At 42.2% G+C, this 19,165-nt stretch overlaps 1 protein-coding gene across 13 annotated transcripts in view; it reads right to left on the bottom strand.

The window, feature by feature from the left end:
- Positions 1 to 19,165, bottom strand: part of si:ch211-285f17.1 (sickle tail protein homolog) — an 81,070-nt gene that overhangs the window by 25,939 nt on the left and 35,966 nt on the right. For 9 of the 13 annotated variants that reach the window (XM_041065328.1, XM_041065319.1, XM_041065333.1 and 6 more), the window contains exons 2-4: positions 18,133 to 18,419; positions 2,142 to 2,222; positions 806 to 1,001 (exon numbers count right to left, since the gene is read on the bottom strand). In XM_041065328.1, coding sequence (XP_040921262.1) covers positions 806 to 1,001; positions 2,142 to 2,222; positions 18,133 to 18,419 — 564 coding nt within the window. Of the gene's footprint in view, positions 1 to 805; positions 1,002 to 2,141; positions 2,223 to 7,168; positions 7,266 to 16,157; positions 16,360 to 18,132; positions 18,420 to 19,165 lie in introns of those variants that run through there. The other 4 variants (XM_041065321.1, XM_041065329.1, XM_041065331.1 and 1 more) reach the window with 4 other exon arrangements.

Genomic DNA, 19,165 nt, shown 5'->3' with positions numbered 1-19,165 from the left:
TTTCTGCTTCTCAAGCAAAGCAAGAGGCGCCGCTGGCACCGATGTGTGTGGAAAACGACACCCTATAGTTTCACTCATTTTCACTTTGGTCAAAAGGCGTGCCACTCAGACGCTTTGCCATTATCCTGCAGCAGATGCCTTGCTGAGCTGTGAGCTACCTTTGAAGACTATCCTCCTGAAAAAACACAGACTCTACACTTTGTTTGGGGAGTTCTCAAACTCTTTCCACCACTCTCACTCTAATGCAGCAACCTAATTCTGCCCAACTTTTAAGAGTTTCTGCATATGGATGCAAATGAAGCACCATGTGCGTTGATAAGACGGCCCATTTCTAATCCTGTCAATAACACGATGGCATATTGTGGATGGATTCCCTAATCTTTCACTACAGAGGAAATGAATTCTAATTAAAACGAAGCTGTGAGCTGAGTTGGAGAGAGGAGGGAAGGAGGAGAGGAGAAGATAGATGGAGTGTGTGGAAAAGACTTGGACTATCAAGGTGAAACAGTGAGATCATGGTGCGGTTAGAAGTTATTACAGGGAGTTCTTAAGTTATGCCGAGCATATGCAAAAAGAGCTGCAAAATGTAGATTATCGAACTGGATTAATGCCATATTACATTCACCTCAGTCTATTCACAAAGTCTATTGAAGATTTAAGATAGATCCTTTATTCTCAATAAGTTCTTAGTAGGCAAATCTAAGGCTAAATTGGCAAAATATTGCCAATTTAGGGATTTTAAGTGAGAAACAGAATTACAAGACAGTTATTTGAAAAAGCCCAAAAGCCTAATACAACAGCGTACCTAGTGAGCGGTCCTTTGTCTGGTTGGTCGATCGCACCACGGGCAGGCTGGCACGAACCCGGCTGCCGCGGGTGAAGGCTGTAGGTGCATCAGCCTCTGACATGGCGTCCAGTGACTCCAGGGAGGCCAGGGAGAGGTGGTCAACTTGGTCGCCGACGCTGGGCTGGGGGCTGGGACCGTGCTTTGGGCTTCTGCTCTGGAAGGGGAGGCACATGGAAACATAATACGGTAAGGGTGAGACCATGGAGACAGTGCACACAAGATGACACAGTACGTGCATGAGTTTTATATTCTGGAAATGACACAGCAAAGTTTCCTAATTTTCCACTGTGTGTCAATCATATTCTTTAAGATACGATGCATTTGGTGAAGTTAGAAAACAACACACTATCTGCCATTCTGTCAATGTCAAGTATGTTATGAGTCACACACATTGTTTGGAGAGCTAGAATAAAGTGCCTTTGATGCTGACTTTGAGCTCGACTCCAGCACAACAAGCATATGATATCAGCCATGCAAATGTGCAGAAGATTGTTAGACGGATGAAACACACTCACCCATCACAGCACTTAAAGTTATCAAGCATGAGGAAGTATATACCTGCAATAGTTGGAATCGAATTTAACAGTGTATAAGAGGAGGACGTTTCCAAATAGTTCAAAATCTACATGATGACACGTGGAAAGAGATCAAACGGAAACCAACGACATGAGTACTACAGAAGAAGAAATTCCCTTAACCACTGATAAAGTATCAGGAATTGTGTCATCACAATTTGAAGATCAGTTGGCTGCTCTGTAATCGGATCTGCAAGACGTGGCATCCTCAGGCCACGGCTACAATAAGACGATGTGTGACATGACTACAGAGCCCATTGAGCTATTATGCGGTGCTGTAAGCTGATCTGCACCACAGGGACAAGGTGGGACAGAAGCTGACGGGTCGGCGAACACAGGGCTCTTTATGAAATGCTCTTCTTCCCTGGAATAAGTGTGGTGCTGTTGAGCTAATGCAGCTGGAGACACAAGGCCAGGTCCACCAGGTTATCTTGAACACACCTGCATGCACACGCAGCTATTCGCTCTCATTCCCACACATAAGGAAAAACAGAGAATTGAAGCGTTCATATTAAAAGCAGTTGCCATTTGTGGGAGCTTTCATGGCCAGAACTGGTTTAGCCTGGTAGCCCAGTGGGCTTGGCAGGCACAGCAGGGCAGACGCTAAGAGACATGGGGGCACTGGGGCTGGGAACATAGTCACACAGCAGATGTTAGTGAGGATGCAAACATAACCACACACCATGGCATGATGCAGATAAGATAAAAGGCCGACTAACTCTGTGGGGCAATTGGATTTTCATCAAGTACCTCTGAATGTCAAGCTCAGAGTGAAGGGAGGAGAGCATGCCCTGCAAAGACTGATGGGAAAAAAAAGAGGGGAGAAGGAGAAAACAGAGAGCAAATGGCTAAGAAATGCCAGTGGGAGGGTGAGATGGAAAAAGAAATGGTCATCAAACAAAACAGAGGAACCATGGAAACAAATCAATGTCAGCGGCAGACCAAAGAAAGAAAAGAGGCTGAAAGGAGGACCTAGATACAAGGGTATCTTCAGCACAATCTGAAGAGTATTTAAAAGACAGAGAACAGAGTATTTAGTTTAAAACTACTTACCATTTTACCAAGTGTATTTGAGTTTTATGAGAGAGAATGAAATCCTTAAAACTCCACCACTTAATAATTTCTACAATTGCATTACTTGTCATCATTTATGTACTGAGATATCTTTTTGTATAATAGAGCGTTTTCAATCATCATCCCTATGTGATGTTTGCTGAGTCATGTGTGCAACATTTCTGTGATGCACCTTAACAGCAACCTGACACCCGACAGCAGGCAAAACTGCTGAGCCATCACTCAACTCCTGTAATTCCATTAAAATGTGCTTAGGCTTCAGCACCCCGGGATTACAAATGTGCCCTTATACTGGTAATACATGATAATAGTCACCTTTTAAAACAGAGAGGTCACACGCAGTTGACGTGTCACCTGAAACCAGACATGTGTTGGGAAATTTAATCTGAACACTGAATGATTTATGAGCATATTCAATGGTGGTGGGTCCAAACAGCTCTCCCACACTGCTGTTCTATCTTCTCATATGCTACTGTGTCACCCTTGGGAATGTTGAATCATATTGGCTTTCTCCGTCACCTGTAGGTAGTAATTACTATATGTCAGAGTGATATGGCAGTGTAATCCAATATTTTCTGGAATACAGAAACAGGGGAGGAAGAACCTGTATTCAAACTGTATAAAACTTTTACTTAACATATTTTACAAGTTTAATTTGTGTATTTAAGTATAAGTAAATTATAGGCTACTATAGCCATCCGGGTGATATGGCTGAAATCAATATAACACATTAGTAAGCAAACCAAAGCTTTACTAATGAACATTGTTTATTTTTAATTATACCTTAATTATTTTGGAGAATAGAGTTATGTAAAACAACCTGACAAAATGATCATGTTATTTGCCCGACCACAAGATAAATGTAGTTGAATAAAAAGTTCAATATCAAAATGTAGTGGAGCGGCTATAAAGGACCAGGGCATTTTGAATAATACATTTGCACACTCACTTTTTACTGTGGTCATTGAGAAAGTCGATACTACCATTAGCTGCAATAAGCTACTGTTCATACCAGACCAAATAAGACTGTAGAAGCACAATGAGTATATAGACTTCAAAATGGTGCATTTTATTGCTTATGATTTTAACTTTTAATCTTAAGAGGAAGATTTTGGGGTTTTTTTCTATTAAAAGTTACACAGACCTGCTTTAAGTACACTAATTAAAACTGTCATTTACACTTCATTCAAATTTCAGGAAAATGAAACAATAGACAGTGCGACAGCTAGAGAGGAACTGCACAGGAGAAAAAGATAGTTACAGCGGAAGCAGTCGCATATAAAAGAGGAGGAAATTGCAAATGAGACCTTCTGCCTCTCGGTGGAAAGAGGTAATTAAGTTAAACCACTCCACACCAGTCCACATCTGACAAATGAGGTGTCCCCTCCAAAGGTCAACAGTTTAGTTCAGATGAACTCCTCTGTCTCTCTCCCTGCCTCTTTGTCATGCACGCACGCAGAAATCATCATTCTGACAGCAGCTACGTACGATAGCGCCGAAATGCCTTCCATCAAAAGCCACTTCCTGTCCCTTCTAACCACTTCCCGCATTATGGACCAGATGTGTAAACCGCAGGCCAACCCCTGATTAGCACCATAAAACCTGCTTCAGCCCGCTCACACCTACAGTACATTCCACACCAGCGATTTCCTCTGCTTCAGTCAAAACCATACAGCCTGTGATTCTGCTTTTTCAGCAGCGGCTCCCTCTGTACACCACATTTGCTCTGACAGCTATGATGAATGTGAAAGTGAGACACTGACACTAGCTTATACGCAGGAATATGACAAGTCATAAAGGCACGTAAAGAGCCTCTTGGGAATGAACATGTCTAGAAAATAGATCTTGAAAATGTCCAAGAACTCAGAAAATGTGTGCTGCAATGACGGTGGGTTGTCTGTGAGGTGCTGCAGCCACTGTCAGCGGGTTGTTATTATAAGACCAGTGTCAAATACTCACCGTGATTCCAGTATGTTAGAGCGGGTCTTGAAATAACTCAAGGGAATTTCATCCTTCATCTAAATGCTCATGTTGTGTGGCTTAAGAATGCAAACTGCTCTGCTGCAGCAAACCTTTTCCTCAGGCCATCAGGCGCTTACTCACAAAGGCACTGCATTATGTATCTTTAGATTTTATGTAAAAATTGATGTCAAGTTCAATGTAACGCGGACAAGCGATGATTAGGCAAACAACCGTTCTTGCAGAGAAAACAGATACAAGATGAAAGTAGTTCAAATGTGCGCTGTGTGTTGTGTGTGTGTGTGTGTGTGTGTGTGTGTGTGTGTGTGTGTGTGTGTGTGTGTGTGTTTGTGTGTGTGTGTGTGTTTGAAAGAGAGAGAAAGAGGGATACAAAGAGAGACAGAGTGCGTGCATGAGTGAGTCAGGCCATTGTTCCAGAAAATCTGACCTGAACCCAGGACATCCTGAAAACATTTATGCAACAGTGGTCTGGCAAACAGTATGCTGTCATCAGAAAGACAGCACAGGTCTGTGTTTGCGTCTGTGTCTGCATTCCCACAAAGTAATATTCAAATCTGACTGGTCAGAACAGGTGCATGTGATAATCACAACTTTGCACTCTCTTATAATACCAACATTTCACTTCTTACTGTATCTGCACCTCATGAGCATACATGTACAGTATGGCTGCTCCTGTCATGAATATTACAGAGCCATTTTCAGGCTCAAGGGACAATGTTGCATGATTTCACAAAGCGGGGCAAATTATGTTATATCATGCGGCCTCTGTCTTAGCTCCTGACAGACAGGTTGATACGCGGAGCCGAGCGATTAAGGTAAATTACGATTGTTAAGAATAATGGCAGCTCCATCAACCATCAGGAGCCTGCTGTGTCACTCATGGAGATTTAAGTATAGATATAGCCATGCAAGCTGCCAGAACGTCATGTACCACACCTGCTGCCAGCTTTCACAAAGCCCACTGATTGGTGCCTACTTTCTTATATAATCAACATAGTTGGGGTTATAATAGCTTTCTCATAACATAGCCTGGCTTTCAGCTTTAAAAACGAGGGCATTCTCCTGATAACTCGGCAATCATGTCGATCTTTTTCACCTTCTGGCTGCATAATCTTGGAGATCTGGGACAAACGATACACTGAAAGTCGGGCCAAGGACCTGAAGACAGCCTTTTTGCACATGTATTTATCTATAAAAACAAAGCCACTACCAGAGTCCGACGGCATTAGCGTGCCTTCATGCATCATCTCTTATGTACACAAACAGACTGAACACACACACACCAGAGTAACCAGAGAAACAAGTTCCATTCACTCCCTCTATATTGTCTTTCCAGACGTGCAAGAATGTACACACGAGAGTGTTGTGTGGTGTTGTGCGGTTTTAAACACAAACTTCAGTGTTACGAGCACAGCTTTCCACTTAAGATGCTAATTTGGCCCGGGCTCTGGAGAGCGGAAATAGAGCTAACTGTAATTACCTGGTGTGATCTGTATGGCAAACACATAAACAGAAGACGGTGGCTCTGCAGACAGTTAACCCCTTACTTAACTTGTCTCATTCTGACACATTATTCCACTTAGAGCATTAAGTCTGCCAAGGTTAGTGTTGTGAGTGCCAGAGTTGAGTGAGATGTTTATAGTGTCCTTGAGCAAAACACTGAATTAGTACTGTCCTCGCCTCCTCATTACAGATCAACGTGGATGACCAGTGTCTAAAAGGTTAAAATGAGACAAAAAATTTCAACAAAGCGAACATAAAACTACTGGAGTTCATTAAAAAAAACACCTGTGTGAGTCCAAAACTCAGTGCCACTGCAGTTCTACACAACTCTGAAGTATAAAGCCCCTGTCAATCAACCAGTCAGCGCTCTGTCCGTATGCTGTCTATGGACAGACCATCATCCTTTGTCTCCCCTAGCCTTAATGACATTATACTGAAATCCCCTAGTCATCCATTCCCATTCATTGCTACCACATCCCTCTCTCGCTCCCTCCTCTGATGCATTCCTCTTCTAATCCCTGCATCCAAATCCCCAGATGACCTTTCAGAGATGGCCTCGCTTGTTAATTGGTGAGTTAAAAGGAGATGACTTTATAGTATCCAGTCAACGCTGATGTTTCAGGTGAAGCCATGTGCTCACGACCCGATATCTTCCAGTTTACCGTCAAAAGATCAAGCCAGAAATTCACAGGCAAAACAATAACCAGAACTGTTGCCAGCTCATTAATAAAATATTACATTGGCAAGTAAAATATAATCAAACAGGTCTCTCATTCAGAGTGCAAATGAAATGCATAATCACGACAGAGACAATCGTGTTGACCTGGTGGAGAATGGAGACAAAAATGACTCTCTTCCGCCACTTGTGACATTTCTGAACAACTGAGCCACACCGTCCCATTGATTTCACCCACTCACGCATACATGAGTTACAGTTATCACCAGCAGACATCACACCCACCAACCCCACTGAGAAATGCGTGAGGTTACAGGAATCAACTTTGCATAGCCATCAGATATATCAGCCAATGGGAGTTTATGAGGTAGAAAAAAATTGTCTTGAGCCAAGTTCTCACCAGGTTAAAAAGTTTTTCGGCTGCACAAAAGAACATTTATGTCATGTACAAGCTAAATTAAACACATTTTAAGCAAAAATCATGTTCTAAATGATGTTAAAAGGCATATTTACCATATTAAACCAGTGGCAATCTCCTTCCAGCAATGACTTCCATGTGAGACTGGAAACTCCCTGGTCTAAGGGCAACAAGCTCTCTTCCTCCAATGTTATTTCAGGCCTTGTAGCACTTGCTCTGCACAGCTGCCCTGTCCTGCTCTCTTCCCTTTTTGCTCGATCTCACAGCGGATGCACCCCCATCCTATGCACACAACGCTCCACATCCCTAACGATCCAACAGCACAATACCAACGCACACACAATCCACACCCGGCGGACAGCAGGGGAAAGTCATTGTTTGTGTGTCTGTGTTTTGTACCATTGTGTGAGACAGAGATTGTGTTAGAGAGTGAGGGGCGTCTCCACAAATCATGACGTTCAAATACAGTATTGCTTACTTGCAGGCTATTCTAAAAGCTTATGAGTAGGCAACGTGGACCCCGAAACAGCTTTAAAACTCCATAAAGTTTCCATTCAGCACAAAAAATACATTTTATCTTAAAACAGTAGCTTCAACACTAATCCCCACGAGGCTGACGCTGAAGATGGAGAAATGTCCCAAGGAGATAAGACCCTGCTCTGTCCTCAGGAATCCTGAGACCCTATACAATATATACTCAGCAAGCCCTTGTCCAATAGAAAACATTCTCACACACAGCGTGTGGATGGACACATATACATGTCCAAATACCCATGCATGCAAATAGTCTCCATTCTGCTATATGCCTAGTTTGGTTTCTGTAAATTAATAAGGGTTAGGAATCATTACAGAATTTGTGTTGCTAAGTATGCAGCTTTATTGACAATGTGTTGTGTTGTGGTTTCAGCCATGCACTCAACTCAAGGTGTTACGTAAGTTTACAGGTCCAGACTTAGACCAAGACAGGCAGATTATTTACTAGTCTTGCATGCAATGAGCTGCGCACACCTAGGAGTTCTCACACACAAACTCTCTCTATTTCCCTTCCCTCTCGCTTGCACACTGTCTCTCTTACCAAACAAATACATGCAAAGTATTTGCTGACAGGGCTGCAGAGCCGTGATCTGTCCAGACCTGCTCTTTAATATCACTTCATCAACAGCAAGACACTTTTTTACAGTTCTGAACCCTCACAGAATCCCTGAATAATGCATTAAATGTTTGATTAGCTCACACACACACCCACACGTCTCCTTCATAGTGTAACACAAAGAGCACACCCATCCATATATACACAGTAGACAAAGCCATGCACACATGTTGGAGAGCCCATTGATTTGACATGTCCTCACATGAACCTGTTCTGTCTCCAGAGAGCGTCTCTCCGGTGTTAAAATAAAGGGCCTTCCAGGTCTAATTTGAGCCTCCCTTGGTGTATATCTGAGACTGTGTGGATATGTGTGTGTGTGTGTGGCTCTGAGCCTGTGGTCACAGAGACAAGGCGGGCTTTCTTCTCTCCAGAGGAATTGGAGGATTGGACTCCTGTATTTTCTACATCAGGGGTTCTCAAGCTGGGGGTCCCAACCCCCAAGGAAGTCATGAGATAATAAGACAGATTTATATTAGATAGAACACACACACACTTAAACAAAAAACGAATTTTGGTGCTTTTGTGCCACTATATAATTCTTAACCAAGCAGCTATAGCTGGTTCTGCTAGTTATCATATGGAACAACAATATATTCAGTGCTCTATTTGTAAACCAGTAGGTCCTGAATCACAAAGAAGGTGCTGCTCTGGCAGGTCAAGTGGAGAGAAAATGGCACCAGTCACATGTGGAACAACACTGGACAACGCCTAGCTGTAAAAACTAAACAAAACTATCATAAACAAATCATGATTTATCATTTATTTGCATTTATTAATCAGAGCTCTCTCTGTGCATCTCTAACTGTCTCATTGACTCTCCCTTCACTTCCCTGCCGTTTCCCTTCTGTCTGAATTGATACACTGGGGGGAAAACGTAATGGCCACAAGTTCTATTTACAACCTAAGAAACCGCACCAAGTGACTTCTTCTGTCTGTCTGTCTATCGATCTCCTCCACTCTGTCTCAGAGCTACGGACAGTGCTGCGCCTACACATGAGAAACACCAACCCGATTATTCTGGGGGGGCGGGGGCGGTTGGAGGGGGTCGTGACTCGGAAAGATTGAGAACCGCTGCTCTACATGATGTCACACACACATAAACTCACACATAATCTCATGCTCTCATAAAGGGACATAATTTTAGGAGCGCCAAAGCTGAGCAAAATCTTTGCACCTTTGTTTTTCTTTGACAATGAACAGGAAATCTTAGCTAGTTATAAATCACTGTATTTTGTCAAGTGTCAAATGTCCTTTCTCGTCCCATGAAGCCAGCCCTGATAATGGCTTTGCTATTCATGCCTAATTAACAAGTCACCGAGGACCACATACACTCCTCCACTGAGCCTAAGATTTATTATACCCGCTCTCCCACAGGAGGGTTTCTCTGTGTGTTTGTGTAGAAAAAAAGAGTCAGATAATCAGTGAGTAACTGCAGTTTTCATTAAGCTTGACAGAACTGTATCCAGTGTTTCGGCCTTTCTTGATAACATGATCCACTACATGCAACCGTTATATAAACACAGTCAGCTGCAGTTTATTTTAGACCTGGAAGTAAAATTATGACTATTTTCTGTGCTTATATTTCATGCTTTTCTTTTTTTTTAAATCGCTGTTTTTTCCTCCTGCTGACTGGTAGTAACATGTATTTTCCTCCACTTCTGATTATGGTGGCCTGTTTTTGACCTCGACGAAACACAATAAACAACATTACTCACACACATGAACACACACACACACAGTCCTGACCTCTCAGCTCGAGATGACTCAGTCAACCATATGCGATAAGTCGCGAAACTCCAACTCTCACTGTCAATAAACAACAGCGCCCATTGATGCTGAAGGTGCTAAATCACCACGTTTTCCCAGCGCTGAGCTTCAGGCTCATGACTTGTTTTGTTAGATGCCATGTTAACACCAACTGTAAAGTGTTAAACAGCAAACTAAACATAACAGACCAAGAGCTGAGTTGCATGAATGTTAGGTGAATTTTTGTATATGTAAAACATGTGTCATAGTTGAAGTAGATTATAGTGTCAACCTGAGGAGGAGGCGCTATGATAAACTGCAGCACACGCTCCACTTCTGTCAGAAAGTCTAATTTATTACTGATTCCATTAGCTGCTGATGCCTGAAATATATACTTTCCCACTGTACATTTGCTCATATTCCAGGTGTTCCCGATCATCCGCGTCGTCATGTTTAGCAAAAGAAAAACCCTATCGCGAATGTATTTTAAACATTTAAAAAAGAAATCCTGCCAACTTTATGCCAAGTTGCTGTCATGCTCTTCTCTAGCCATACTCCACCCCTGCATCTCCACTGAGAATGGCCAACTGGAAATAAAGAACAGAAGATCAAAACAAGGCTCGAGCCAGATGCTTGGAGTTGGTCCTGTCGGTGGTGAAATCATTCTGCTGCGCCTCTGTCTCTGATTTGCCTTTTGAAGTTAGGTTCATACCTTTGGCTCAAGGTGAAATCCAGATGTGGGGAAGAATGCAAAGATTTGCAAAGCACAGGTACAGAAAGAAAAAAAAACAAGGGGACACACCCCTCTTGCTTGCTCCCCATTTGGATCTGGAGGTTATAAAACTTGGAATTCTCTTGCCAATATATCAAAAATAAGTGGTGCCAGTAATGGTAATCCATCAAAATGAGAGATTTTCAAATTTGCATCTGGTGACCATAACTCCACACTGAAGACAGGGCATGTTTAACATCAGCAACACAAATATATGGTGAAGATGACAACATGTTTAGCCCATTAGCTTAGCTATTAAACAAGTCACTTAGTTCGTCCATCTGGTCTAATGAGTGGCTAAAGATCTTGCTGAGAAAAACAGATCACAAGTGCCAACAAAGCATAGAAATGATAGTGAAATACCTAGTGCTTCCTTCAAGTAAACAAATAAAAACCAACCAGATAACAACAGGGAAAGATGTGGCACTGGAGAGAGGAAATACAAGCATTTCATGTATTTGTCCTGTTACAAATTGGCAGTCTATGTAAATATTCACAGATTTTTCACCACTACACTACAGTGCACTGTGCTGGCAGCAACAGCCACTGGAAACTACTGTTGTTACTGGGTGCTTTCTGTCATGAATTCATGCCCGAACACATGGATATGCAAATTAGACATTGCATATGTGCAGTACAAGTTTACGAGAAAGACCTAGAGATAATGAGCTCCTAGTCTTTGACTTGTTGTAACCAGAAAAAAACATGGCTGTCAAAACATGACAAGGATTGCAAATAAATAATAAAATAATAAATAATAATAAAAAAATTATTACAGTGTGCATCATATGATAGTTCACTACATAATTTGTCCCTTTTGAAAACTTCTCTTTTGCTTTCTCTGCATTTGTTACATCTACGAGCTGTTCGGTAGTTTTGAGAGACGACAATCTGAAGTCAAGGACTGCTCCTCAGATGAAGCTCCTCAGGCTACAACTGCTGTATTGACAAATGGTCTTAATTGTACCCAATGGAATGTAAGGGCATGAGGTTAAAAAGGTCTGCAGACGTTTCACCTCCATTATCTGCAAACCTGTCCAGAAAATCAGAACTTTTTAGGATCCTCATAACGACCACCTGCCTGTTAAGCTAGAGCAACAACAAGGTACCGAAGGTAACTGAAGATACCTCCGACTGCTGCTGCTTACTTAAGCCTGGGCTAATAGAGCTCTGTTTTTCTGCAGAGTAGTGCACTGAAAAGAGCTCAGACCTGATTAGCTGGTCTGATTAACACACTGAAACTGCATTTGAGACAGTGTGTAAAATTCTGTCTGGCTCGACTCATTATCAGCAGTGATCAGAGGCAGGTTCATCAGGGCCTTCTGTTAGAGCAGCTTAAACCCCACCCCACCCCCCCAACGACACTCAGGATTAGACACAGACTTGGCGCCACTCCACGGACCACTTGTCTTCTCAGTTGGGGTGCTGCACCCCTAAAACCCAAACCCCCGCCACATAACCCCTGTTAGCTCACAGGTCAGCGCATGCCCATCATTAACCTTGTGGTTCTTGTTTGTGTTACTGAACGTAGCTCTCTGGAGTGTCACTTCATGCAGAGGAGGCAGATGCTATTAAAAACAACCCCGCTACTGCTCCTGATGGTCAGTGGAGGTGGTTTGATGATTAAGAACAGATGTTTTTCTGCAGACCTGCTGCACACAGTACCTGATTGTGTGATTTCAGGCACAATGTGCAACACTGGGTACAACAAAGACGCGTTTTGTGAAATACACTATCGGGTTATAAATGTTTTAGTATGCGATATCTGCATGCATGCTCGGTGCTTCATCTTTGCTCTTGTGATACGCTAATCACTGCAGGGATACTGTGCCAGCAGTGTGGAGGACAATGAATGACCCTTTTCTCTGTGCAGTTTAGATAACAACAGGAACAATACTCCCCCAAAACCCCCTCCCAGTTCACCTTTTCTCTGACCGTGGTCAGATTTCTTGCAGGGAGTTGATGCACGCTTGTAGCAAGTGTTATCTAGCTGACCTTGGTTCCGTGGAGCCAAAGTGTAGCGGAGCCAGGAGCCCACAGAGAGAGAGATGTGGGGGACAGGCCAAATGTTGCAGTACCTCAAAAAGACTCAGAGGGAAAGTTTACAATACATTTACTGTCTATAATGACAAATGAGCAGTATTTGTGTGGCTTTGTTGAACATTAATTGGTGGGAGAGTGCAGACATCGTGCACCCTGGCATTTTGTTGATGTTGATGTTACTAAATGCAGCATGTTTAATTTATATCGCTGATCTGCTTTTGACATGCTGGCAAAGAACTAGCCCTGAAAAGGGGTCTCTTCTCGTGTCATCCTTTTCCAAAGCTTCTCCTAATTTGTGTTCCGATTAAAGGGTATTTTTTCCACCTCTCCTCTCAGAGGATATACATGTCAGGACAATCATATATTTTTTTGTGTCTATTTCAGAAAAACAGTCTAATATAAAAATGTACTTTTACCATCATATGCGCATTTTCCCATATTGCTTTTTAACTCTGGAATAAAGCTCCAACTTGGCAAGAAGTTTGACTTTATCGAATCGAGCAGTAAAGGTCATCACCACAGCATCAAGTAACATTTTGAGATTTTTGATAACATCAGCTATAAACAGTCTTTTGCTTTAGCTTGTTGTCAGACGTTGTTCCTGCTCACCACAACACACACTGTGGGTCTGTTTAACTGTCTGTATGCAAAATATAGCTGGAAATAAACAGAGCCACATATGTATAAGGGTCGAAATCCTAACTCATAATACCACCGTGACACACTATCAGCAATAAGCAGTACTTGGTATGCTAGAAGACAGTTATCTATAACATGCACATGTTAAGTATTAATATTTGAAAGTATAAATAAGCAAAATTTAAGATAGAAAAAAACACAGAAAAACTTAGCTTAGCTTATCTGTTACTGTGGTTTATCATTCCGTTTAGATTGATACGGAATCTTTCTGTCATCAGATTCTGATTCCTGTATAGTTAAATTCTGATTGGTGCAAAGAGATACCTGACATGACCTTTTTCCAACACACCCCACTCACACACTAAACCACGTACTGCAGGAGAACTACACGATGAGTACTAGAAAATTTGCTCTGGAAAACAATTTACACATCTTGACAGTCACACTGTTACAATAATCTGTGCTCTCATCAAGCAATGGATTATCACAGCTTGGAGGTGACAGGCCTGTCTGTCTGGTGCCCACAGCTGCAGACAGCTGTCCTAACATGGCCGCTCAACCCTGTAGAGAAACCCTTGGCCCTAGCAAGTCACAGCTCATCACACACAGACACTGACACACAGGCGGAAGGAGGGAATTTGGTGAGTGTGTGTGTGTGTGTGTTTGTGATCGGTCAAGCGGTTCAGTTTGTGCACGTCAAAGCCCCCGGGCAGAGAGAGAGAGAAAGAGAGGGGTGAGAGGATGGGTGGCGGTCAGGCCAAAGGGATGTTATCTCATCTCCCTTGGGTGGGATCCAGGTCTTTGCAGGCCTGATGAGGAGAGGAGGAAATTAAACCACTCGCCTTTGTTGTGGGTTTAAGGATCACAGAGAGTGACAGAGAGAATCGAGGGGTACCTTATATAAGAATAAATCAGTCAGTGTGTCTGTGTGTGGAGCATGCTGGGTGAAGAGGGGTCATCCACTTTTCAGAATAGAGTGTTATCATCTTCCCAACCTCCGCTTGACCTTGATAAATCTCCTCCTTTGTAACTCAAACCTCTAGAGACATGTTTTGTCTCACCTCTAAAGCATGCACTGTTGCCTCTGATGTTGACTTTCCTGTATGGTCGGCACTTTTACGTCGACGTGAGAACGGAAGCAAGTTTTCCTCTCTCCCACACTATCTAATGCAGATTTCACAGCCACATTCTGACCAAAGGTGACTTGTCCTCTTGCTGTTTTTCCTCAAGGCAGAATAATTTTACCTCCCCAGGACACCAAATGACAAACACTTCAGTAGACTTGTTATTTTTGTTTTGTTTTGTTTTTTTTCTGCAGTTTATATTAGCTGGGAAAGATTGTATCCCACTTGACATCCTGAATTAGATTATGCCAAATACGGTCTTCAATCATCTTTTCAGTGCTGCATTAATTTGCCAGAAATTCATGCTCAAACCAGTCTGCTTTGTGACAGCAACTTGTATCTTCTTCCTTGACATGATAAATTCAAGTGCCATCACCACTCAGATCTCATCCCACACATCTGACTAACATATGAGGAGTTTCATTCCAAAATCAATTTAAGTGTCACATCTTCTAAACTGACAATCAACACCGACAGATCACTGTATCTCTCTTGTCTCATTTCAGTGTTTGAGAAGCTAAAGGAAGAACTTCAAAGAGATTTTTATAATTAAACAAACCAGAATAAAACTTCATTTTTTTTTTTTTTACTGTAACTCTACCAATAACAAAAACCTGCCAAATAATTCCCAGCTTGTAAATTCTTAACAAGATTCTCCATAACCACGGAGCGGCCCAAAACATAATTTTAATTTATATACAAGCAAAAGAGAATAATCTTCTTCTTGTAGCTTCTGTCACACTATATGTTAAACCAGCAAAGGGATGGTCTTGTAAATACACACAAAACATGTGATACAAAACAAATCCGGTAATCCTGGACACTTCACAGCCAATCTAAGACCAGAAACAAGCCCATCTCTTAAGTCCATTGCAATGAGCTCATAAAAATGTAGACGTTTTCTATGGACTCACTGCCAAGAATTAGACGGTGCAAATTCAACATAAAAACTAATTAATAAACATGAGCCAAGCTGCAGATGAGAGAGAGAGAGAGAGAGAGAGAGAGAGAGAGCACTACAGGTTCAATTTGTTTCAGTTATAGATCGTTAAAGTCATCCGGGGTCTTTATAACTCTAATATTATGCCACGTGCAGTAACTAACTGCCTGACAATCATTTATTATCACTGGCTATATTATCTCCATAATCAACACCACCCGCACTATCATGCAAGATATTGCATGTTGTTGAGACACAATCCTAACTTCCTTTCAAAGCAGATAATTTGCTCTGCAATTGTGGCAACATAATTGCTATCTCGTTAAAAAAAAAAAAAAAAAAAAAAACGCTGCAGGTGATTGCACACCACGGATGATTTACAACTGACAACCTCACAGCGTCCATCTCATCCTAACTAAACATCGGCGATGTGCAGAGATCAGTTGCGCTTTCAGACTTCGACGTCCGTTTGTCCCTGGGAAAACTCGGGCGCCAAGTTTTGCATTCGCTTCTTGGAAGTTTGCAGCACCTGACAGTCTGATGTGCACCGTGTCCGCTGCACAACAGAAACGTCCTCCACCATGCAATAAAGAAGTCGCACTCCCAGAGCTATTTTGAATGTGTGGGAGTGCGGTGACAGCCTAAAAACACATTTTCCTTTGTATCCTACCTTTGTTGCCTTTGAGCTTGCTGGAATTGCCGGTGTGGGTTTATTCCTGTCCGTATATATATATATAAAAAAAGTTTCTGTCTATTCCTTGGCGGACTTCACGTACAGAAAGCCATGCTTCCGGACAATCTCCAGGTCCATCGCCTCTTCTGCACAGCCGCTCTCCTTCACTCGCACTCCCTCTCTCTCTCTCTCTCAGCTACTTCGCCTCAGCAGGCACCTACACGAAAACTGAGCCCCTCCAGCGGTGACATCATGAGTCACTATGGCAACCCTGACTCCACCCCAGTCCGGAGCTGAACTTACCTGTCTGACTACCTACATTTCACAACAAAGTCTTTCAGCCTTTCCCCCTGTGAGCTGCACAATAACAGCGGATGTTTCATAAAACCGTATGAATGGGAATCTGTTGCTGATTTAATGGATAAAAACAGCACGTATGTAGAAACATACGCAAACAAAAAGCACTCAAACTAGTTGATGAGCTTGCAGTAACATAACATTATCATCCCCCATGGCTGATATTACCTATGCAAATTCAGAGTTCATGATCAGTGCAGTGCATTGGAACAGCACCTTATGAAAAGGGTTTACTTTGCATGTGGGCAGGCTTTGTGGGCTGGTCTGAAAACAGCACACAAAATCCCTCTTGCACAATGCCTCATACTATTGCCTGGAGCTCCCCTGTGGCTTGGTGCCAGTCTCCCCATTACCTCAATTGTTTTGGCTACAAAGCCAGCTTGCCCCTCCCTTTTGTCTCCTCTGACCTGGAGCAAACAGACAATGACCAGGTAAGTCAAATGTCCACCTCAAGACTCTCTGTGTGTCGCCCTCCCCCCCATTAACTCACTTCAAAAAGAAAAAAGCTGAGGCATGAGGAGACTCTATAATCTGAAAAATCTCCCAAACAACACTGGGAAATGTATACTTTATACATCATACTGTAGTCTAGAAAACACAAATCAGTCTGAAGCCATAAGCAAGTCCAGTTATGGTGATCAAAACAGGTTTAAAGTGTGTGGACAATTCAGACCGTTTGAGGTTCACATGTTTTCTACAGCTTCACAAAAACACCACCTCACTGTTTCACAGCAGCTGTGGGAGGGAAATGTGACAGGCAGATTTATAGAACAGACTTCGCATTTAACCTGCGGCAAAAAAAAAAGAGAGGAAATACTTTTGCAGTAGCACTGTTGCCTGCATCTGCAAAAAGGAAAATAAAAATACCTTTAACTCCAGGAGTGGACAAAGGCATTAAGAACTTCGCATGTGATACACATAAACCAGGTTATTTATCTAAATCTGTACAGTTGTACCTCTTTATTTATTTATTTTTTTGTTAAGAATATTTGTTTTCTGTAGTTGAATTTCCAGATGTATCAGATTGAACTGAACTAAAAAAAATGATATAATGGCAGATAATCATTGTCTTAAATTGACTTTAAAGCTTCATTAATACATTTTTGACTGCCTGAGAAAAGCAGAACAAACTAAAAACGCAACATATAATTTTTTTTTTTACCTTATAAAGCTGTTATGCTTAGCATATAAGCCAAAATGCCTATTTACACATCCTGCAGAAAACATTAGGATTGATTTGGAGTTGTTATTACTTAGTTCTGTTTTGGTTTCCACCAGCTTTGTTTGGTGTTTTGATGTTATTTGCTGCCTGCTGCTACAGCTGGAAACATATTCAATGAATTTGTGGGTTGGAAAACCAAAACAATGTGCTGAAAGATGCTAAAACGCTCCACTGAGCTAAGGGTAACTACAGAGTTGAGCAACAATTCTCTGGGCTTGTCACGAAGAGCAACATCTTTCGCCGTAAACTATGTCATTTGATCCATTGTAATACATTGATTAATGCATTTTTACTATCATGTTTTACTTTAATGTTTTACGTGAAATAAACAACACAATAGCTATATAATTCAGATCTCTCATTCCCATTCATATTCCCTCTCAACCCACTGACCTGCTCCCGCAGCCTTTCCTGGTGGCCCATGATCGCTGAGGCATGATGGGGGTATTTCTGCTTGAGATGCTCCAGGAAGGCCTCCCTCTTCTTGTCCATGTCTGACGGCTGCATAGCCAAGATCTCTCTGGAGCTCCGGGCTCCCCCTAACGTGTGCCTTCGAGGGACAGTTCGGCTGCCTTTGGCGTCGCCTCTCGAAGGGGGCGTCCCATTTGGGGAGGCCTGCCTGCGGCTCACGTGCTCGGCGTCCTCTGGGGAGGTTACCTTCAGGTTGCTCTTGTTTTGTTCTGAGAGGGACAGAGGTGACACAGAGGCAAGGGGTCAGACCACATTTGCCGTGCTAATGTTTTGACATCAACAACAAGTGCATGCACATATGTTATGCTTTCATAGGTCATGAAGAGGACATGTCAGAACAAATTCAACCATCTGAGACCTTAGATTTGTGAGAAGGTAGAAAAAATAGAAAACGGTCTCCATATGCAAAAATATTTTCTCCAGAAGCAACACTGAAATAAACATTGTCTGATATGCAGTCACTCCAGGTCATTACATATTCATGCTGTTTTATATTTCAGCAATAAATCCACAATTTAATGTGACAGACACAACACTGGTGATGAAAACACTGAATTGAAACAGCTGTTCAGGCTTCTTTCCTTTTTAAAAAAGCCATAGATATCCATTAATGTTGGGAGATGCAAATGGGCAGACTTGGAAACGATATCCAGAGCATCTGTTTATACATCAGAGCCATGCAAAATTCTGAGAGTGAGCAGAAACTACCAGATGCAATAAGTTTAACTGAGAGGTAAAATTTTAATTCAGATGGTATTAAGAGGAAACGTCTTTTTCTTTTCTTGATGGTTCTGTGACAGATGTCTGCTCCCACTGAAAGCCATGGATGTCACGGATATTTTCCAGTTGTTGCAAGTTGGTTCACAGCATTACAGCAACATTAGCATGACATTAGGCACATTTCTGGTTAAAATCACACTTTATCAGAAAGCCTGTGCCAACCTTATTCTTCAAT

The sequence above is a fragment of the Toxotes jaculatrix genome, chromosome 20 (genome assembly GCF_017976425.1).
Source record: "Toxotes jaculatrix isolate fToxJac2 chromosome 20, fToxJac2.pri, whole genome shotgun sequence".
NCBI classification, from domain to species: domain Eukaryota; kingdom Metazoa; phylum Chordata; class Actinopteri; family Toxotidae; genus Toxotes; species Toxotes jaculatrix.
The sequence above is the reverse complement of the archived record's forward strand: the minus strand, read 5'-3'. Positions and strand labels throughout refer to the sequence as shown.